This window comes from Amphiura filiformis, chromosome 12 (assembly GCF_039555335.1).
Source record: "Amphiura filiformis chromosome 12, Afil_fr2py, whole genome shotgun sequence".
Classification (NCBI taxonomy): Eukaryota; Metazoa; Echinodermata; class Ophiuroidea; order Amphilepidida; family Amphiuridae; genus Amphiura; species Amphiura filiformis.
In genome coordinates this window covers 35,224,546-35,249,143 of record NC_092639.1, presented here as the reverse complement: position 1 = coordinate 35,249,143, position 24,598 = coordinate 35,224,546, and the positions used below count along the sequence as shown (strand labels likewise).

The window sequence follows — 24,598 nt, the reverse complement described above, 5'->3', positions numbered from 1 at the left end:
ATGGGTAACTTTTTTTACCTTTTCTAGGAGCTGTTGAAGTAATTCTACAACCACCCTCTGTTTGACTTGTAATGGCAGCACTTCTACGGAGCAAGATGTCAAAACCACCTCAGCTACCTGCCTCCACGCATCAAATGCATGACGCTTTGCTGACAAACCCTGACGTGTATGGTTACGATCAACCACATTATGGAGTACGCCCTCTATCTCCTAGTATGAATGAATAAATAAATAAGAAAATAATAAACAATGTGAATGTATTCAAAATCTCGATTGAAAATCAAACAAAATTTTTACATGTATTATATAAACCAAGGTCACAAGTTGAAGAAACCAAACTATGGCAGGGTCTGACGAGATGTAAAATCAAAACAAAATATACCCAACCCTCTAATGGAAGAGTGCCATATAGCATTACGTTTTGTTATCTGGAGAGATTTGATCATGTCTCACCTCCTTTTTCAACCAAATCGACAGTAATAACTCTTGTAGTGAGGGATCAACATTTAACCACAAATTGCCTCAGGCAAAACTCACTTCCTGGTAACTAAATACCACACAAGGTCATTTTTATGTAACTCCTTGACCCATTTGTGTTATATACTGCCTCTAGCTATAATGACATCCTTGCGACCTTGTCAACTCATTGACAGATATGAACCTCAGGAGGGAATTCAATTTGTGATCAATTCTCTACAGGTAGTGAAACGTAATGGGTAGTTAATTCATGAAACACAAGACCTATTTTGATTGAAATGTCCTTTCTGAAACTCTTCATCATCCATATAATATTATGCTTAATCTAGTACAACCAATCACCATTACCTGGCCAACCAATGGTCTCTGACCCACAGCAGATGATCCCTGCAGTAAGTTCAGCTCTGCCATTAAGACCTTGTGTAAGAGACTGACACTGGTCAACGTAACTCCTCTCTCCATCCGTTGCTCGCATGATGCAATCACGCGCTCTATGACAGCGGGATCTAAGTATTCCAATCGCAATGCTGGAGGGAAGTCTTGTGCAAAGTCAATTGAGTCCAATAGAGTCAGAATCTTGCGTCGAATTTGGATACCTATAATGGATTGAAACAGTTTTCAATGAACCGTAAGAAGATTGGAACAAGAAACTTTAAGGGGGTACTACACCCCTCAATACATTTGTGTCTATTTTTGCATTTTTCTCAACAACTAATAACACAGTGGTAACAAAAGTTATGTATATTATAGGGGCAAGGAATCCAACTACTACACTGGAATTTCAGTGTCCCAAGACAAGCAGTTCGTTTTTTATGGTAGGAAATAAGGTACAGCTAGGATGTACCTCGTTTCCTATCATATATACTGAACCGCTTGTCTTGAATCACTGAAATTTCAGTGAAGTAATTGGATTCCTTGCCCCAATAATATACATACTTTTGTCACCAGTGTGTTATTATTTTTTGAGAAAAATGCAAAAATAGTCACAAATTTACCACAGGGGTGTAGTACCACCTTAATGAATCACATTTTTGTGGACAGGCTTGTCCAATAAATTTAGCAAAGGACACTATTTGTCATCAAACCCCTATGCTCAACAAGCAAAGTACTAACATACTGAGCTATGATCACACATGAAAAGAAAATGATATCTCACTGTGTTTTTGCTACACATGATATGGTACTTTAGTGTCCGCTTCAGTTGCGATACATGTCATCCCTCAATTGAATGAGCTTGAGGGCTGCAATGCTATAATAGATCTGAAGACTACCCATCCCTTTCTTTGTTTGGTTTTTCCCAAAAAAAATAAAATCTGCTTGGTTCAACATGGTATTAATTAAAAGACCAGTATAATATGAGCATGTGATTAATAGTCTCAAACACACACACAAACTACTCTTATAAAGCATTGGTTTAATTGGTGAATATAAGCGGCACTATACCTGCAATTTGAGGTTCCTTCTGCTGCATAGTGGACATCCCCAGGATTCCCTGTTGCTCGGCAACCACTGACAGGTCCCCACCAACATCACCATCTTCTTGATCTGTAAAATGTAGTGATAAAAGACCATTAATTGATCTTAAAAACGTAACAATGTACTAGATAAATAAATGAAGACAGGTAGACAGGCTATACAAATCTTTGAATACGACTGGAAAAAATAAGACTTTAGCAAAAAAAGAATCTGAATCTGACAAAGTGGGCTAATTATTACTCACCATCAACAACAAGTGACGGTGCATCCTCCAACAACAGACGAAGTAATCTCTGCGTGTGTGATCGTAAACGATTGACGGAGGTTAATCGGATCTCTACCGCTACAGCCCTGAGTAGCCATGATTGCTGGTTTAACAGATAACGCTCCTCTGTATCACCTGTCAAAATACAAATATGCAGTGAGATGGGTGTACATATCTGTACTGGCAGAACTTTGGGGATTTATTGGCATAGTCGTACTGGCTTAAACACACATGATCGCAGGGCAGCATGTTTGAACCCTGTGCCATCGTGTTGTGTGCACTTAGACAAGGTAACTCATGTTTGTTCCTAACAGGTACATAAATGGATACCAACATAGTATATGCTGGGAAGGTAAACATAAAGCCATGATTTCTGTGATACGGAAAAACAGAAAAATTCACGGAATTCGGGGTTTGCTCACAGAAATTTGAAAATGCCACAAAATAGTGAAAAACTGTGTAAAATGTCTAACTTTTGTGTTGATTTGCAAAAGAAAACAAAGAAAAGTGCTAATTTAGCAGTAATCAACCATAAAATAATCAAATCTAGCATTTATTCTAGGCCTACGATGCAAGATTCTGGCCGATGCAACTATCGGAAGTACACACAAGACAATTGATGATGCTTAATTTTAATGGGGATGTTGAGGGGAGACTACAGTAAAAAGGTACATATAATTATAAAAGACAAATTACACTTTTAAAAACATGCTTGTATTCACTTTTCAGTGCTTTATAATGTAAAACGGAAAATCACAGAATCATCCAATTTGTTTGTAACACGGCATTTAAATTTTGTAACACGGAAAAATCGTGACTTTAGGCAAACAGATAAACAGAAAAGAAGAACGGTCATTCTAGTCTGTGAACACAAGCACAAACCTTTCTTGTTCTCATTGAATTTTAATCTTTGATACATTAACATCTGTGAGGGAAAGGTTTGCCATACATGGTTGCTGAAACAAAGAGAGCACATTTTCTATTTTGCTTTTCCATAATTATGATAAATATCTTCCGTGTTGAGTCAAAATAAACGCAAATTTGAAGATAAAAAAGTTGCTGAAAAACATACAATGGAAAATTATTCTTCAGACTGTTTCTCAAACACCACCAATCAATAGATATCCAGACACAATGCAATGGTGTGGACAGTAGCTAAATCTTCCCATTCAATGTTTTCTTCTACAAAGGTCATGTGATACACCAAAAATATCAATGAAAAAAAGATCTACATTATATTAGGCTAAAAAAAGTTTGTTTCCAGCAGGCTATGCGTATTTCATTTTTGGAGCAATTTTAACACATTTTTTCCCACTTAAGAAATCCAGAAAAAAACCCAAGATATTTTCAAGCAAAAAATTAATGACAAATTTCTTCAAAAACTTTTTCTTGTACATTTTGTTTCCCACGCAATATGAAATCTACAAATCCAATCTCTAATTATCCTAAAACTGAGGTATATGTTTCCATAAATCTCAATTTGGTTTTCAGGCCACCTACAGGAGGCTTTTTTTTTATAGCTTTACCACTTTTTAAATTATGACACAACAAAATCTAAAACCAACCTAGAAATAAAACTATGCAACCAAATAAAAAAAAAATTTTTTTAAACTAAAAGTGTCCTCCTTACTTCCTGATTTGTTGATAAAAGGCACATGTCTAAGATGTCTGCAGAAGAAATCCTGATTAGCTCTCAGGTATCTCATGGTAGGACTAGATGTCTCTCTGTTGGCACTCAGTCTGTAAATCATCTCAAAACATAGCTCAGCTAGCTGAGGAGTGGTGTAGATGGTAGCAGGACCACTACGCGTGGTCAGTCCTCTGTCCAGTATGCCCAGGATGGAATGAAGGCAGGTACGCGGGGAACCTAACACACCTGGGAGAAATGCAACGAGAAAGGCAACTAAGGTTTCAGTAGTACAGTAACTCTTATGAATCCGTTTTAAACTTTACAGAATGGAGAATATTTGTGGCTTTCACAGTGGCTTATAAGGAATATATCATTGGTTTGTCTTATGTCTCAAATTTGAGACCGGCGCATTACATAAAGTAATCAATTTCATAAACCAGAAACAGTATGTCATCATGCAGAGATGCCACTTGATGTTGTCAAAATTTCCTGAAAAACATGAGAAAGTCCTGAAAATGCACTTTTCCCCTTTCATTTTGCATAGGAAGGTATAGAGCAAAAATTTCCAGATATTGGTCAATTTTCTTCAAAATTTCCTGAAATCAGGAAATTTACTGAAAAGTAGCATCTCTGATCATGTCAGAAATGCATATTGAAAAATGTGTTCTTCGTAGATTTAAAATTGGCATTACAAAGATTTTATGGTCACCAAATTTCAGGTATCAAAACTACACCTCAAATTTTCAAGGTGAGACAGCAGACCTTTTAACCTGCTTAGGGATGAAATCAAAACTCAACCGGAGGTTGACCGCCAGTTCCGTCCGGTCGAGTTTTGATTTCATCCCTTATGGAACGTATATTATAACATCCAGCGTGGCATCCTGTCACAACTGTGACAAAGTCACCTGCTTACACTTTTCTTGTGTTCGTCACTTTTGGAATGCTTTATTTTTAAGTCTAAATATAACACACAAACTGCCCATCCACACCCTGGATGGCCGTTCCGACCTCGGATTTAAGCAACAATGAGTGTACCATCACATAGTAAATTACAACCAACAAATTTCAAAATGGTGACTGTTGTACATTGATCTGAAAGAAGTAATGCATCAGAAATTGCCTCCTTATAAACGTTTTAATTGTTGATTTTACAAAAATTTTAAGACTTCTTAAAGAAAATTGCAGGCATATTGTCAATTCACCTCATTAAGAGTTTTGATGGGTTATGGATGGCCTGGGCATTTTTCATTAGTTCATGACCACCCATGCAAAACATGAGTGGACGGACCACTTGAATCCCTTCAATACCATCCATTTATCCCTCACCTGGATCCTGTAAATTAGTTTTACTGGCAGGTTTTCTGGTCTCATATCCCAGTAACAGGTGTGCTAGATTTGGGGTTGGCTGCTCTAAGGAATACAGCAGTATCCGCATGATGAACAGCCTGGTGTCGCTACGCATATTGCTGGAATCATCAACGCTGCTCTCCGTCTCTGTCAGTAGAAGAGATTGTAAAATTGAAAGCACAATTTCATCATCATTTTTTACCAGTATAAATAGTTCATTATAATCCTACTTGTCCTTCATCAAATTTTTGAAAATAACCAATAGCAGTTCGGGGGCACTCGTAATAACCGGACGTCTCTGATTTCAAAGACGGGTCAGTGATTTCACATACGGGGGTCTGTGATATCACATACGTCGAGCTTTGCTATCAGCTGGGCACTCGATGCAGCACATCAGAACGAAGCTGAGTGTATTAGAATAAGCTTTCCTATGTTTAGCAAATATCTACCTGTGCAAAAATTATATCTATCTGTGCAAATTCTGACAAATGGTCCCAGAACACACTTAGATTGCAATGGCCAAAATCAAATGTTTTGAAGTATAAAAAATCCCAATTTTACTATCTGATTCATGAATTGGATAGTAAAACTAGCAAGCACTCAACATGCTCAACTTGGGCTAGCTACAACCCTGATAAGGCCTATACACAAAATTATTCCCACTGCGCTGGCACGTTCATCAAAAATACTTATATCGTTTGCGACTGGGTTTTGAAACTAGGCAGTATGTGATTTATGAGACGTCTCTGAAATATGATACTGTTATGTGACATGACGCTTCAAGAGTATTTGATATCAGAGACGTCTTTGAATTAGCAGTGCCCCCGAACTGAATAGTAAGTATGATTTGTCATTTTTGAGTTGATGCAAGTAACCAGGGGTGTATTTCACTCCACTTTTAACCCTTCATAACTGTTCACAACATAAGTTACGAATACCCTTTTACAATAGTTTTCGGCAGCGGTCTGCCAATTTGGCCCTGTTTACAGCATAAATACAGAAGTAGGGTTCTGATTGACTAAATGAGTCACATCATCATCCCATCGGCACCATATTCACCAATCACAATGATTTTTGGTGTTTTGTATATCTCCGAGACTTATAGCAGAATCTGCTGGATGCCACCATGGCTCTCTTAGGCATTTTGAATTAGTTAGCCCAAAATGATTCAAAATAACCCCCATGGGGTTATACAGGGGTCAAAAGTTGAAAGTGTTCAAATAACACTCCAAAGTACATGTATATCAAATTATTTGCCTATGCCAAAGGATTACAAATATGTACCGTATTCGTTTCAATAAGCGCCCATGCCCCAATAAGTGCCTACCCAGGGTATTTTCAATTTGCTAAAGGGTACCACTAGTGTTGAAGTGACGGATAGACATCGATAAAGTGAAATAGCTGGGGGATAGAAGTCCTGTGTAAACCTGCAATACATTTTCTGCATCAGAAAAACTACTAGAACGTCTCAGGACCCTTTTATAACGTACGTAAGTTCGTCTCTAATAAACGCCTGTTAGGAAAAAATTAGGTAAACCATATAAAAAATAAGCGCCCATCCAAAATGACTTTGTTAATTGGAATTAATACGGTAATTGTCTTCTAAGAATGAAGCATTCTCACATTCTCTTTAAAAAATAACATGTATGACTTTTAATTTTCCTTTTAGAATTTCCCAAAATTAAAATTTAATGACTTGCCAATTTGTTCAAATTCTATGACTTTTGCAGACTCAATGGGACCTATGTACCTGATACATGCGTACCTTGTGATTGCAGCTGTTGTAACTCCTCCTCTTCCTCCTCAGGGTCATCTGTTTCTAGACACTCCACAAAACCATGCAATAATCTTTTGGAGATCACCTGTTAAATACACACAAACATTTCAAGAGTTTAGAGTTGTGTAATAAATATTGTTATTTCATGCAATGAAATACTTTGTAATTGCCATTTTTTTTTCAAATATGTCTTGTGTCACACAAACACTGATCTGGGAACCCAGGGGTACTCAGTATAAATGACCATATGGGGACGTGCCACAAAAATGGGCTGCATTTTCAGCCTTTTGGTATATCAATGACCCCTTTTTCTAGGCAAATTTTGGTATAAAGATGGGTCCTTTTTTCAAAATGCTCTCAATTTTTTCAGAAAAAAGCCCAATTTTGCCTCACTGTAGCCAACATTTTTGGAGGAAAAATTGTAAATATTCAAACAATTTGTGTTAAATTTGGCCGAAAATATGAATTTTGATATATTGATGGGTTCAAATTTCTTGAAATATTGGTATGTTGATGGGTCCCCTTTCAATTCTCAGTGGCATACCCCTCCCCTACCCAAACTTAACATGAGTAATCTGGTAATCTTAATTGCAGTGCCCTCTATATGACACTTTTAAAGAGTTTTGAATACTACTTCAAATTTTGTATCGTTAGTTAGTTGTTATTTTAGAAACAGTTGATCCATCTATCGTTTGGCGTCCAGTCACATTCTTTGTTTACCTTTTAAGTAAAATCAGTAAAAGTTCCCTTGCTATGTACACGTGTGGAGGCCCTGTGCATTAATATGGAAGCTAAAATCCTGACCAGACTAAATATCACCAGCGACGTGAGCACAGTTTTCAGTGATATATTTTATCTGTCAAAATTCATATATTATTTCCATGTTAATACTTGTTGTCATGGCTTACACATTTAAAAATTGATGTTAAACATGCGGAATTCAGACGGCCTCACTCCAGATTTGTGAAATGCGACAATTGAAGCTGTCAAAACAACCATCAAATGTACTATTTTCCACTCAAGTTCCATCAAATGTGTTTCTAGTTTCGATAAGTAGGAAGGTCAATTGATTACGACAGTGATTATAAAGGAAGTCATTTAAATTTTACATACCTCATTAGATGTGAAAAGCCCAACAAGTTCTGGCTGGACATTGGAGCTGCATATGGTACTGTACAACACTTTGACACTGGTCAGAGCTAATTCTGGGTGGCTACCACCATGAGTCACAAACCTGAACAAGAAAAAGAAAAGTGGATAAGATTTTTGCTGATTTAATGAGTGGGCATTTCATTAATGAAATCCAGTGAATTGTGATGTCTATTAGAGCCACCAAGTTCTATTCATTTGTTTTCAACGAAAAATAGAGCTAGGATGAAAATTCTCTTGGTCAACACAATTACTACTGCTGATTGGCTGCAATATTAAATATATTGTCACTGAGCAGGAAAAACCTCATGTACTTTTTGCCCCTGAACATGGATGAAGCAAACCATTCAATATAAAGTCTACACCTACAAGGCTTTATCCATGTTCAAGGGCCAAAAGTAAATATGAGGTGTTGTCTGCATGTACTTTTGGCCCTTAAACATGAATGAAGCAACATCCTCAATATAAAGTCTACACCTACAAGGCTTTATCCATGTTCAAGGGCCAAAAGTAAATATGAGGTTTTTCCTGGATGTACTTTTGGCCCTTATACATGGATGAAGCAGCCTCTTCAATATTAAGTCTACATCTACAAGGCTTTATCCATGGTCAAGGGCCAAAAGTACATTTGAGGTTTTTCCCGCCCAGTGACGATATGTAGGGATGGCTCCAAAACCCAATCGTCCATCCACCACTGGATGTTGATCACTGAATGCGGGGGTTTTAAATTATCTGTCATAGCCCATTTTTTGAGTGAGTTGCATGTTGTAAGGTGGACAAATTTTATATGAATTAATAATAAAATCCATGAGAGCAGTGCTACATACTTTGCCACGTTGACTAGGTGATCAGCCTTTCCAGTCCTAGGATTAATAGCCATTAGTAGATCATCCATAGGAGTAACCATCACCCCGGACCCATGACTTCTGATAAGGTCAATAAAGACATCCTGTTTCTCTAAGGTGAGCTGCAGGAGTAGCAGACAGTTGTGTGCACATTTGAGCATGTGTTCTTTACCAGGTATAGGTCGGTATTGGTCTAGAAGGCGAGAGGTTTCATCAATGATTGACAAGATCTGAAAGGTAATCAATTGCAAGTATCAATATATTAGAGCTTGGAATAACTCAACTCTAATCTGAAGCCTATTCTTAAGGTATGTCTCATCACCACTACCTTTTCAATTCCAACCCTAAATCCAACCATATGCTATAACCTAACCCTCCAAGAAGCAAACTATACTATGATCAGCTCTTAATAGGTGGGAATTATTCAGTTTTTGTTACTGCGCGAGTCAATAAAGTTCCAACTTACGCACATGTAAATTCACAAAAGCATGCATCATTCACGCAAAACACAAAGCACAGTTCGCGTAGGTGCTGCGCCTAGCTGTGTGTACGCCATTCTGTATCAATCCACGATGTTATGAGTCCCGCCTATTAAGAGCTGATCAGAGTATATGGTCAATTCCAGCCAAAGCGGGACAAAATTCTCTCTGTGGGCCATTTTAAAAATGTTTTCCTTTTCAATTCTAGACTTATCAAATGAGACGATTATATCTAGTGAATCATCAGGTGGAAGTGCCATCGGATTGAAAAATAACTTTTCTTGCTAGACCAAATTAAGTGTTAAATGCGCATATGCATGTTACCCACAAATTCAAGCCTTTTTCACCTGTTGTACGCCATAAAATTTCACTTTCTTTAATATCTTTCAATATTTTATGTGTGACTCATATACACTAGAAATCGGTGAAGACTTTGAACGTAAAATAGAATTTTATTACATATATCTACAAAGAAATATTTCGGTTATTACAAATGTTAACAAAGAACCAGGTGTTCAGTTAAGATTATGTCAATTCTTGAACTCTTTCCAAAGTGGCTATCATTTAACATTACTGTATTATTTCGAAAGATTAGAATAAATGCTTCATAGAAATATAAAGTTAGATTTTGTATCTCGTCGCAGGATGAGGATCTCGGATGGATTCGTGGGTAACAACGTCTGAAAAATAGCAATTCCTATTAATTGTTTTTAATAAAAATAAAAATTACTTTTCCGTATGTCAATAATTCAGGCTGCAATGGCACTAAAATGAATTTTAATCAAAATACAAACTACGTGGAATATTTAGAATTAATCATTATGGCATTTTGGGTATAAAAATTTGGAGAATAATGAAGTTGCCAAATTCAAATAGACAGAGCAAACAGTTTTATATTATTATTTTAGTAAAATCATTCCATATTTTCATGCAGCAATATCCTATTAACTCGTGTTTGACAGTTCCTATGAACTAAAACACTATCAATACATTGTTAACTATAATTTAAGTAGGGATTCGTGGGTAACCAAAATGTTCATGGGTAACACATATTTGAAGGTATGTATTGGTAAACGGCAAAATAGAAAATATTACAGAAGGTTGGAAACCATCATGCGGTTATTCCTCCATTGTGTTTCATTGATTCCCGTTTCTCTAACCAATTGCATTTACCCAAAAAATGGTAATTTAGGATAATCAATCAAAACTTCATGATGCAGCTTCAGTATACCTTCAAGAGGACGCTATTAAACAGGACTGTTTTGGAACCTATTTCGCATGTTTTCATAATGTTAAGATGCATAAGAAACATATAATTTACAAGTAAATCCTTGGATTCGTGGGTAACGCCGAATTCGTGGGTAAAGCTATAAGTACTATAGTACCGTTTGGGGTTTGTGTTTCTTAGGTGCATAAACTGTAAGTACTGTAAAAATTATCGCATACCCATGGCTTGAATATGTGCTGATTTAAACTTAAAATAAACAATATCCTTGTTTTTCAAGGTCAGCATCTATTCAGGATTCGTGGGTATCAAAAGTTTAAACCGTCGTAGATTCTTTTTTAAAGCGGTGAACGTATTTGTACGATTTACAATTTTAAGCGCTTGTCAAACTAAATTCAGTGTCCAAAGTCATTAAATGTTAATTTAAGTTATGGCAATTATATTTGCTGGACTCGTGGGTAACAGTTGATACGTGGGTAACGTCAAATTTGATTTTATGGAATTTTATGGGTAAAATGTATTTGCATAAAATAATCACTTGGACCTCAGAATTATAGAACAAAACTTCGTTTCATGATATAGTCATTTATGGCATATTCACTTAACATTTTTCAGAACGATCATTTTATTTTTGATACTGCTGGTAACAAAATTATTAGCCAAATTGACTTAATGGTCTCTCGAGTCCACAAACTTTGGTGGAATTCAATCGTTTTACATATGATGATATATCATGCAAACGTCTTTTTAACGGTAATAATTTCATTTTGATTGAAGGACATTCAATGACATATATGGTGCTTTATCTTTGAATTCGTGGGTAACGCCAATTCATTTAAGCCAGCATAACTTGTCACCTTGTATGACTTGCTAGTAAAGGCCTATATGCTCAAAGAGAGCACATTGGACGTGACATGATATGCTCCATCAATAACGTGATTTCCTTTATTAATGACATTTTAAAGTGGAAAGTTAACATAGAGAGAATTTTGTCCCGCTTTTGCTGGAATTGACCATATATGCTCAAGTTTAGGTTTCCTCCAGCTCCTCCAACTAAACTCAGTATTGACCTTTTCGGTAAATCCCATAAGCCTTTGCGGGGTTGACCCGAACCTAGCTAGGAAGGGAGACTGTATTGGTATAGTATAGTGATCTTACCAATCTCAGCATGTCACTATCATTAAGTAGGTGTATAAGAAGATGATGGCCCGGTGCCTTGTTAGCAATAGCTGAACCTCCCCCTTGAACCTCTATAGGCTGGTCCATGAAGTTCTCAAGCCTTGGCTCGTGATCTCGTAGTAACTTGTGGAATATGTCGGTCACACCAGCTGCAACCTCCCACTGGGGAAGAAAATAAGAGTCAATATTAACAGTTATTTTAATTTGTGCTAAAAGTAAAAGAAGCATGCCTTCTTTTATCAACGGATGTCATTGAATTATACTTCAAATATTCTTTTTTAGCATCGCTGTTGATGAACCAATTTAAGCAAACATTGAAATCACAGTTCAGTAATTTTCTGAGTTTAATCAATTATTAAAATTGGTGGCAAATAGTTTCGTAAAACCCAAGATAGAGATGCACAAGACCTTAAAGAGAAAGCCTTGTCAGAGCCGTTCTTCTGGGGTGAACCAAACCTGCCTGGTTATCAAATTAATCTGTGACAAAGATATCTCTGAAATTGACAGGTGCTAATTGATGCAATCTGATGGGGCTTCCTCTTTAACTGACTATTCTTTTTACAATACTAGTTAATGCGAAAAACAAACCACTCAGCAAATAAGCGTACTTTTTCTCCAGGGCTTCTGTAAGCTCTAGATCTATACTTCAAGAATACCAAATCTCTCAAGAACTCCAAGTACGGATCAAATCCTGGTGCTCTGTATCCTGTTCCTAGCATCGTCGGTACAGGGATGTTGGTCAGGGAATTCATCAGCTCCAAGAAAGCTATAGTGAGCGGATACTCCTCGTTGCGAGATTCAATCTCGTCCAGTTCTACTGGGAGTCCAGAGGCTGGGGCACCTGGCTGGGCGACTGTGGGGATTATCTGTTAAGGAAGGAAAACAAATGACGCATTCATATTATCAATATATTTCAGTCAAAGTGCAGATGTTATACCTCATTACAAAATAGAGAACATCCGAAACATTGAATGACAAACTTCCTCAGACAACATTGGTCTTCAAGGACTTGGCCAGAAATTAAGTTTCTCTCTCACTTTCACTTTAACTCCTGTTAGGCTGTTGAATGTTCTGGACCTATTTTCTTATGCTGATAATATTCTAAATACTGCCAAAAATGTTGATCATTCTCCCAACGCTAACAATACAGCCCTCAAAACGTTGTGCACCATAACTAGAGAGAAATAGCAAGCAGATCTAACTTATAAGACCTCAATAGATTGCAAAGATGTGGTGGTAATTTCTGACCATGCTGCCAGTATAGAAAGGGTATATAGGTACTACCACTTTCACATCACAGGAGGAATACACTAACACCACCAGATTCCTATTTACGGTGCATTGGAAGTCCTAAACCCATCGTAAGTCCCAAATCAATCATAACTCTAACATAGGTTAGAGTAACAATGGGTTGGAACTTATGATAAGATAAAAAAAGTGCCCAAGTATTGTAAATGTTAGTGAAATCCACCCTTGGGCCACCACAAATCAAAACCAAATATATAAGTTACCTGTGAGACCTCCAGAGATTGCCAGAATGTGGTAGTCATTTCTGGTGATGCTGCCAGTGTTGCCAGTGCATGCAGGCACTCTGCCTTCAGACCAGGTGGTATCCCGCAACTTAGCAGACCAAAGAGAAGGACTATAGGCAACCAAGATTGGTTCTCACACAGCGTCAAACGGGCATCCTCATCCTGCAGAAAAAAAACAGACAAATATTTCATTATTTCAAAGTTGATTACATAAATCAAAGTACATATCATTATATCTTTGGCATCTTGACAAAGAAGCTACTTAGTACTTGGTCTTGAGGTAATGGAATGCACAAAAACTAATCTTGGCCAAGAACTAAATGGCCAAGAAATTTATTCCTCGTCCGGGAACTGAACTGGGGACCTCCCGTTTATTAAGCATAAAGCTCTTACCACTGAGTTTGAGACTGATGCCATTCAAGTGCCAGATGTTACCTAATTGGTTCAAATTCCTTATTTCATCCGATCTCTAGCGACTCGCATGAAGGAGAAATAATTATTAACTCTAGCCAAATGAAACATGACATAGAAGTTACTTAATACTTGAGGTAATGGGATGAGCAAACCCAAATCTTGCCCTCTTTGGCATCTTCTTGATAGCATTGCTAAAGATAATGAACAATATTGCACAATGATAATGAGGCAGCCTCTCTGATAGATGTTGATTTGGAGTCAAACGGCCAGGTTGTGTGATCCGAGCTGATGTTTCTTGCTTAGTCTAAATTACTTAGGTGCTTGGTTACTGCTGCTTTGAGGCTTTCAGGTGCAGTTATGTTAATTATGTGAGGTGGAGTTCCAGTCACAGATTGTTCCTGGGACAAATGAGTTCTTGTAGCAATCTTTCTTGGTTGATATTGTGGTAGATGAATCAGGGTGATGATGCCGAGACTGGTGCTGGACAGGCTGTAGAAGGTTTCCAATGGGCAGGGACAGGTCAACATGTCTTGCTTGTTAAAATATTCAATTTTTTAACTACCACATATCTTAATACTAATAGAGAGTTTGTCCGTCTGTCCGCGTGCTATCGCGTCCGCGCGGAGCTATCGCGTGCTCGCAGAGCGTGTACGCAGAGTATCAACGGGCGCAGCGTGAGTACCGACGGGCGCAAAAGTGGTATCGCAAAGCATTACAGTGTGCATGTGACTAATTTACAGGTGCATCTCATCGGACCAGAACCAGGTAAGGCTATAATAGCCAATTATATTGATCACTAAGAGACGAGGCCTATATCATAGTAGTTTAAAAGGTCAGGGCGGGTATATGGGTAACGGGTGTTTGGTAATTAGAGATAGGCCTATAATGAGAACCACCCAACCCGAGAACCGCGAAATCTTGTATAATAATAATACCAACAGATTTACAGCTAAACTTCTTACTCACCCATTTTGCTATCATTTGAGTCAGCTTGAGAACAGTAACTAACCCCTCCAACTCATGTTGAGTGATCCCCTTGGCCACATGGTACCTATGTGCCATCTGGGCTTGTCCCATTTCTTGCAGGGGTGATCCGGCGACCTCATGCCGCAAATTTGTGTAGTAGCGGTTAATGGAAAGAAAGAAATGATCCCAGGAGACGCTGCTGGCATTGCCACCTAAAATAAATAATTAAAGAACATAAAAAGTGATATTTATATCAAGATACACAAGTAAACAACAAAATTAGTGCAAATACGAAAGTCTTTACATCAGGGGTGAAATTAAGTGGGAGACGTTTGGCCCCCAGAAACTCTGAAATGGCCCCTGGTTCCATCTCAATTTTAGTTGACCAGGGGACACTTTTCTCACAAAACTGGCCCCCTGGATAGTGAACCAAAAATATCAAATTACAAGCAAATAGTGCTTACTTAACTTATCCAGCACATCTTTATTCTTATTGGCCCCTTAGTAATTGGAAATGGCTCCTGGTTCTTCCAAATCTTAGTGAACCAGGGGCCACTTTTTTGCCAAAGTGGCCCCTGGTTCAAGCTCTCTTATTTTCACCCTTGCTATACATTGCAGGATGCTAGTACTGTATCTAGCACTTCATTTCAGAACTGTTAATTTAAAAGCCAGCAATTTTTCTTTGAAAAGTGGGGCTCACCACACACAACGATTAATTATATCAATAAAGCTGGTAAAGCTTAAAGAATAAATTCAATATAGTATTTGGCAGGGTCCTTTTTCTTTGAAAAGTGGGGCTCACCACACACACCGATTTCTTATATGATTAATTATATCAATAAAGCTGGTAAAGCTTAAAGAATAAATGCAATATACTATTTGGCTAGGTCCTTCAACGGTGTCCAACTACTTTACCCGTGTTTATTCTCTAAACACCATGCTGAAAACTATAGTAACTAATGCACACTGACACATTCACACAAAGCTGCAAAAGCACATATGTACCACCCCCCACACACACACCCCAGTTCACAACTGCCCTGACAACATTTAAAGCAATCTAGATATTTTTGTGATATTCCTGCTAAGTGCATAATATCATTAAAGTCATGTTTAACTAGTGGCTTTGATGAGGTTTTACATTCATGGCTTAAATTATACCTATACCTTGTGTCGCTTCAAGCTTGGTAGCGACGTCACTGCCTCTTTTAAGTTGCGTGACATTGAATCTGCACCGTTTTTTGGAATCACAGCACAATGAGCATGTGTGTAAAGAATGCTCTCTCACACGCAGGAATGCATTTTGCAATCTTTACATAACGCGAAAAGACACAAGATAGACACACCCAGGCAAATAACCTGTTCTACTACTTGCCTGGCATAAATATTAGTGTTGGCCGATACCGATCTGTGAATCGGAGATCGGTGCCGATATGGACTGCATCGGCCTTGAATCTGAATCGGCAGATGAGCTATCAGCTGCCGATCTAGCTTACCGATCTCTGAACTTGACAGTAATAAAAGTACACAACAATTCTTTAAGCTTACCATTACTTTCTTATGTAACATTACTACTATTTAATGCCAATATATTTCCAAAAAGCGTTGTTACCACCGCAAGAATCATGTCGTTTCATACTGTATTTTATAATATTATCCACTCAGTGACAACACTCCCGACTGTACAGTGCATCCCTGGGAAAAATTTGTAAACACTTTAACACTCGACACGTGCGCCCTTCAATGTCGGGTTTCCCAAGGTGAATTTGAGGGCATGTTATTTTTAGAATTGCGCACATTCGCGCTATTCCTCCTCACACAGGCGATTTCATCTCTTAATCTCCGAACACGTGAATTCTTTCTGTAAACAACTCTGCACAACCAATCAGGATGGGAATTCCGCGGTATTCCCCAATACGTCATATGCATAAATTATTATAATATCGATGGAGCTGATTTAGCTGCAGGGTCATCGAATCAATTCGCGCAGTGATTCGCCTAACTTGGTACACACGCAAATCAAAGTTGATTCGCGGAGAAGAAAGAAGAATAAAACAATCAAGAGAAATGGATTAATGATTAAACTTCCGACAATCGGAGGCACTGAGTGAGTAACGCTGGGACTTGGGGTGTAAAATGGTATTTTATTTGGGTTGATATTGACATGAAAAACCTCTAAAAACGGTCATCATATTACATAGTTACAGGTTTGGGGAATTAAGCTTTGGCCGTTAACATTACTGGGGCCCGAGCCCGACTTGAATGAACTTGTACTGGTTGTAGAATAACATTTAAGGAATCTGAATCGGGCTCGGATCGGCCGGATCTGCTAATTTTCAGATCGGAGATCGGCAGATCCGATCTTGGGTTGGATCGGCCAACACTAATAAATATATCTCAAAAGGGCAAGTGCCAAATATGACACAGACAAAAATAAATCATACTTAGAGATTTTCATGTGGGGGGGAATAGGAATAGTATAGTTTGAAAGTGGCAGATCTCCAAATGTCCCTTCAAAGGTCTTTACACCTACAGCTAGTACAGCAGACTTACCACCTCCCATGCCATTGTTCTTGAGAAAATTAAAGCACTGGTGAGCACTCTCTGGTCCATTGGCTAGTCCCCTCAACATGTTGATATAAGGAATGAATAGTGACGGTGGTAGCAGGTCTCCTGCCATGCGTACAAACTTGAACAGGCTCACCTAAGGTAACAAATGCGATCAATCAATCAACTGAATAAAATGGCACTCTCCTGCTTACAACAGTACACACTGACAACTACCAATCTGCTAACTGAGATATATTACAAATCCACAACTTGTTTGTGATAATAATTCAAGAATATATTCTACCATACATTTGTGCATTATTTGGAGGCTTAATAATAAATATTCAATAAATATATAAGCCAAAGGCACCCCCATTATAATTCCAGAGATGTAACTGCCACAACACCCAGAATCATAAAAACAAAGGTGAGGGGTGAAATCCAAACTTGACCGGCGGTCAAACGTCTGTTCCGTCCATCCAGATGGAATGGAAGCGATGTCTATTGTTCTATCTAAACAATGGAACTTGGTTCAAATGCCGGGTATCTACAAATGCCTTTAGCAGTAGCACTCAAAGTTTGCATCTTTTCCTTTGGACAATTTCTTGACAAAGTATTCATTTTCCTGAATTCAAGAAATTTCCTGAAGTTTCTCAACTTTAATTCTGGGGTTATTTATAATTCATCAGTCTTTGCTGACATGACTTGCACAATGGATGGTTGAACACCAGAATTTTCCTAATTTTGCTCCAACGTCCATGACTATACCATGAATACTGCCCTCGCATGGCATAACTGAGATATTGAATACATCATGATATTCAACTGGCCAAAACCGTACTAAATTTCCACAGACAGCCGGGATGCAGGCCTTGTCTTTTGAAAATTGCTGGCGAGTGACAAATCACTGTCCTCAAAACTCGTCATAGGTGAGCTGTAGGTGAGTGATTTTAATCACTTGTATTAGTATTACACCAAATGTAGGCAAGTGATAAAAGGCTCTCCTCAGCTTCATTTTAGGCGAGTGATCGCTCTCACTCGCCTCAAAAGACAAGGCCTGGGGATAGACACACACATTAAGAAATATGTTTCGGTGGTTTCTTCTTTAAAGTTTGTGGGTAGTAATGAGGTATTCCTTATTTCTAAAGGGTATATTATTTTATTAGGGCACAAAGTTAATATGTGACACAATCTGGTCCATGGAGGTGAAAGGCAGCAAATTTGAAATAGATATAAAAGGCAAAAATATGGAGTAAAAAACAATAAAATACATAGAAAAATAGACATCATAAATAGAACCAAGTATGCTTGACCTTTGTGTTATATGATAGCATAATGTTTGTACATAGTAATTCAAAAAGGTCTCCTTTGGTCTCCATGAACCAGTGTGTCACACATTGGCTTTTTTGAGGGCATGAAGACAATTCAACTAAAGCCTGCAAGTACACCAAGGTAATCACATGCTAAAGAAGGTGTCAAAGTTACACTTTTTTTTTTTTTATCTCAAAGTTTGATATAACTATCAGTTACACCCTTTGTCTCATTCAGGCAATATATTATTATTAATTACCTGTCTGTGTGAGTGTTTCTGGGACACATGACTCAGATAGCTTGCCCCATGTGTCGGTGAATGGTCAGGTGGACACCAAAATTCTAACGACAACTCCAGGTTTAGAGGATCTGTTATGTACAGTGCACCAAGCTGTAAAATATCAATTGTAAATAAATACAAATGTGAGCTCTAATTCAACAATAGAGTCAAAACTGGTGAAACATTACTGGACAAGATGGTACCAGAGGTATGATATTACAAATTTTAAATAAGAACTACTGTAAAAAGGGGAAATTTTCCCAATATTTAAGTTTCAAGTTTCACTGACTGAGATCTATTTCCGCTGTTTTTAAATTAGCAATATCAATTAAGCTTCTATTATATAGACATCTACACAAAAGGAAAATATTTCCACAATAACATTTTCACAGTAGCTGCTTTGAGGTCTACAAAGAGTAAATAAATATATCATAAAAATATCATTTGTTACAGTACTTAGACCATTTGCCCCAAAATTCAGTGACAGATTCTGAATTCTCTACGTTTACACGTTTCACGTTTAACCGACCGTAAAATGCACTATCCGTTTAGGAAAATCACTAACCTTTTTTACTTTTTAGACCCTAAATTTCTCGTTATTCAAGGTTCAGGGTTGCAAGTGACTGGTTCCAAAAAAGCCGGAAATTTAATAGGCCTATTTCAGTGACCAATCGAATGCCGAGATCTAGCGTAGCGAGCGGTGCGATAGCTGCCGGGGGTTTGAAGGCACTCAGCAATGCTCAGAAGCCCATCCGGAGCACCAATTTATGAACGAAACTATCTCAAACTTTAAACTAAATAGAATTATTTTTCACTTAAAAATAACATCTACCTAGTTTTGATTCAGGATTTCCTCTCTGACAAGGCTAGCTAGGTGAGAATTAAGTAATTCTCACCCGGGTTCTCACCACTGAACAACACCAATCACGCCGCCATATTGTTTTGGTTCCACTGGTTCCCGGCAGTTTAAAACACAATACTATAGAATACTGAGGATACCGCATTTGCAAACCATCTCGGTTTATTTCGTATTTCGGGTTGCGACTGTTTTCCCACCAAAAATACTAAATCACTAAATGCGATTTAAAATACAAATTTGCGGCTCATTTCTGGCGGAAATTTGTGATTTTTGAATACAAAAATCCGGATTTTTTGGGGGGGCATGTTAAAAAACCTTGAATAACAAGAAATTTAGGGTCTATAAGTAACTTTAAAAAATTGAAAAACTCTAAAAATTATTATTATTATTTTTTTTCACATACGGACCGGATTGTGGTCCGTTTACACGGTTAGACAAATAACCGTTAATTTACACCCCTATTCTGTAAATAAAATCAGTCTTTCAAATCCATTTAACAAGATAGCAGTACTCTTCTGCCTCGTGCTTATTTCGGTTGCTCCATGAAAATCACAAAAGAACCATTTACCAGTAAGTTTTATATTTAAATTTAAATATTATAACTTGTTTCATTTAATAATGGAATAATCTCATATGCTATGAAATGGTTTTGGTACACAGTATAAATTATTTGGAACATAAACTAGATGGACCGCGGTTCTCGGATGTCGCGGTTTTCGACGCACAGCATCGACCGTGATGCCTCCACCAAAGGGAGTGATGTGGAATTCACAAGTTGATACAAAGCTTCAAGCCTAAAAGAGGAGACTGAATTTGACCTTAGATGACACCTGGATGACCCCAAAACAACCTTTCAATGACTCCTGGGTGACCCCAAAATGACTGCCCAAAAAAAAAAGGTTGGCTGCACCCACCAAGTTTCATGCCCATATAGTGATTATACTAATTTGACCTCAGATGACCCCATGGTGACCCCAAAATGACCTTCCCAAAATTTGGCTCTAAATGTTAACTGTACCCACCAAGTTTCATGCCCATACGATAGTTTTTACTAATTTGACCTCAGATGACCCCTGGTGACCCCAAAATGACCTTCCAAAAATTGGTTCTAAATGTTGACTGTACCCACCAAGTTTCATGCCCATATGACAGTTTTTACTAATTTGACCTCAGATGACCCCTGGATGACCTCAGATGACCCCAAAACGACCTTCCAATAATTTGGCTCTGAATATTGACTGTACCCACCAAATTTCATGCCCATACGACAGTTTTTACTAACTTGACCTCAAATGACCCCTGGGTGACCCTGGATGACCCCAAAATGACCTTCAAAAAATTAGGCTCTGAATGTTGACTGTACCTACCAAGTTTCATGCCCATACGACAGTTTTTACTAATTTGACCTCAGATGACCCCTGGGTGACCCCAGATGACCCCAAAATGATCTTCCAAAAATGTGGCTTTACATGTTGAATGTACCTACCAAGTTTCATGGCCATATGACTATTTTTGCTAATTTGACCTCAGATGACCCCTGCATGACCTCAGGAGACCTTGACCCACTAACCAATAAAAACTTGTTCTGTCTAGGGTCAAGATGCACCCACCCACCAAGTTTGAGGAACGTGCGACCCCCAGTCTCCGAGAAAAGAGGTAAATAAGGAAAATGGGCCCTCTGACCTCAAATGACCTTTTACCTCAGTATATGACCTTGAATCTCACCCAAAAAAAAGTAGCCAGAGTTTTTGACCATGACCCACCTATCCTGAAAATCTGAAGTCAATCCGCCCATCCATGCCCGAGATATCGTATCCGGACGGAAGGACGGAGGCACGGAAGCACGGAAGGACGGATGGACGGATGGACGGAAGGACGGACATTGCAAAAACAGTATGCCTCGCGGTGGAGGCATAATTATGCCTCGCGGTGGAGGCATAAAAAATCTACTAAAGCTGTACCTATATACTCATCTTTCCTGGATTTTCATTAAAATAAAGAAACAAAGAATGGATACAGAAAAGGAAAAGTAGAAATAACAAATCAAGAGAGGAGAGGAGAATGAACAAACAACAAAACAGAAATTCGTAAGAATTTACCAATTTCATGAAATCTTCAAAATATCTTGGCAAGTTGGCTGGTGGCTCTGTGCCTTCTCTGGCATGCATCATAAGCAGACGACCGACATCATCACCACGGTTACGGATTTCTTTCACCTTTGCAAAAATAATAGTAACAATAATAATAATGACAGTTATACTAAAATAATTGATGGGGGAAATTTCATTCATTCTATAAATATACTAATTTAGTATTTTAATAATTAGTCACATTTAGAAGACAAGACTGTCTCTAATATTTAAATAAATTCTGCAAAAGACAGCTCATCATCCAATTTTGCATTAATCAATAAACTGATAAAACAGTTGTAACAATTTCATACACTCCTATATCAAAGCAGCCAATCATAAAAGCTGTTAGAAAAGTATGAAACATGCATTGATTGTGTATATTGTGCACTCCGCGTACTACAGGCACTGATTCATGCATTTATATTTGGTTCTGTTTTCCAACATTTTTAGTGATAATTTGTTATATAAAAAAAGTAAAAATCACATGTTTTTTTCTTCTCGTGTATGAAATAGATTAATAAACTTGTATTACTTATTGCTCGAGAAATGAGACAAATTAATGCACTTGCGCTTTTGAAAAACAGTCATGCTCCGCCTAAATTCTTAAAAGGTAACACACAGTTCTGAAAAGACTTGAACATGTGAATTGTATTTTTAGCCAGAATAAGCCGAAAGATTTATTGGTAGTTATCTTGAACACTAAACAAAATTGATTCTTTTGAAAAACAGTCATGCTCCGCCTAAATTCTTAAAAGGTAACACACAGTTCTGAAAAAACTTGAACATGTGAATTGTATTTTTAGCCAGAATAAGCTGAAACCATTTGTTTACACAGATCAAACATGTTCACATTTAAAATTAATTAGTCATCAAGTTTTCGAGAAACCAATTAGCACATTGTTTCATGCTTTTTAAGTGGAGAGAAAGAAATAAGGAAATAAAGAGCGAACAAAAAATGTTAGAATGGACAGATTATGAACATTATCAGTGAAAGATGATCCCAGGAGGGCGATATATAGGCCTATCTTAGGGCACATGGTTATGGCTTAGAGTATTTACATAATAAAATAGCAATTTGGCGTGGTATTATTTGCCATTTGGGCCCTATAGTCTGTATCAACATATCAAGTAACCTGTTGAGTGATTCTTCCCGTTTTAAAATTTCTTAGAGTAACAATTGACGAGAACCTGACATGGAAAAATCATATCGATAACATTGTAAAAAAAACATGTCTAAGGGTATAGGAATCATTAACAAAATTAAACATTTCGTATCTGAGCATATTCTATATTCATTATATTGTACACTGATACTTCCTTATGTTAATTACGGTATTATAGCATGGGGCAGCACTTGTAAAACATACTTAGATAAACTTTTCAAGCTGCAAAAGAGGGCACTTAGAATTGTATCAAATAGTCATTACCTAAGTCATTCAGCTCCTCTCTTTCAGAACTATAAAGTACTTAATGTCTACGATACCTATGATCTTGAATTAAGTACTTTTATGTATAAACATTTTACCAATCAACTTCCAGAAGCATTTCAAAAGTATTTTGTAAGGCAGAGTACTCTGCACAAGTACCACACGAGAAACAATGAAGATTACCAGGTTCCTAAATATAAAACGAATTTCGCGCATAAAACCTTAAAAACAGCAGGCCCAATTAAGTGGAATTCACTTGAGAAACATATAAAGACTATAAAGACAATCAAGCATTTCAAAAGTGAAAGATAATATTATTCTTAATTACATTTAGTATTTTATCTAATTTCCTTGTACGGCTTAAAGTAATTTAATTGTGTATCATATTATCTGTAGTATAGTTAAGGGCTGGGGTATGAGCGTTTGGACAGTATTTATTTTGGGACATTAGAGCACATCAGACATATCGAATTGCATTCTGAATACGAAGAATGTCATTCTGATATCAAATAATTTTGATTTTTGAAATTAGCAATTTAATACACATTTTATGGCAAATCATTACAAATTGATATTTTTGATATTTAACTGTACTTGAAGTAAACTTTATACATCTGATGATTTATACTTAAAGTGTATGTAGGTGGGATGAAAAGCCGACGATCAATTGAAAATTTTGACATTTCAGTATTGAAGATATGGATTTTTTTTTCCAAAACACCCACAAAAATTAGGTCTTTTGGGGAAAAAATCCATATCTTCAATATGAAAGGTCAAAATTTTCAATTGACCGTCGGCTTTTCCTCCTGCTACATACACTTTAAGATATATATCATTAGATTTATATAATTTACTTCGAGGACTGTTATATATCAAAAATTGAAAAATATCAAATTTTTATAATTTGTCATAAAATTTGTATTATGTTGTGATTTTCAAAAATGAAAATTATTTGATATCAGAAAGACATGCTTCAGATTCAGAATGCAATTCGATAGGTCTGAGGTGCTCTCATGTCCCATAAAAAATACTGTCGAAACGCAATAAACGCTCATTTTAGATCCCTTAATGTAGTATTGAATTTAACTCTGTAATTTCTTGCATATTCTTGATCACAAAACAGGCTCTCTTGGTTTTTGTTAGGGTAAATGAGGGGGGGATGTTTTTGACATTTTGCGGTATATTTTGTTGTTCTGGTTATTTTGAAGCTTTTTTTGTTAGGACAGGGGGTTCTAATACAGGCCTTCCGAGAACCTCCTCATTCAATGTATGTGGTTA

General features: G+C 37.3%; 1 protein-coding gene across 1 annotated transcript in view; it reads right to left on the bottom strand.

Moving 5' to 3' along the window:
- LOC140166118 (nuclear pore complex protein Nup205-like) overlaps positions 1-24,598 on the bottom strand; it is a 71,230-nt gene that overhangs the window by 15,872 nt on the left and 30,760 nt on the right. Inside the window, 16 exon segments of the mRNA XM_072189504.1 lie at positions 19-210; positions 826-1,073; positions 1,921-2,022; positions 2,198-2,353; positions 3,849-4,094; positions 5,175-5,342; positions 6,961-7,057; positions 8,086-8,206; positions 8,949-9,196; positions 11,829-12,011; positions 12,458-12,715; positions 13,361-13,543; positions 14,762-14,973; positions 17,315-17,465; positions 18,882-19,013; positions 21,861-21,977. Coding sequence (XP_072045605.1) covers positions 19-210; positions 826-1,073; positions 1,921-2,022; positions 2,198-2,353; positions 3,849-4,094; positions 5,175-5,342; positions 6,961-7,057; positions 8,086-8,206; positions 8,949-9,196; positions 11,829-12,011; positions 12,458-12,715; positions 13,361-13,543; positions 14,762-14,973; positions 17,315-17,465; positions 18,882-19,013; positions 21,861-21,977 — 2,814 coding nt within the window.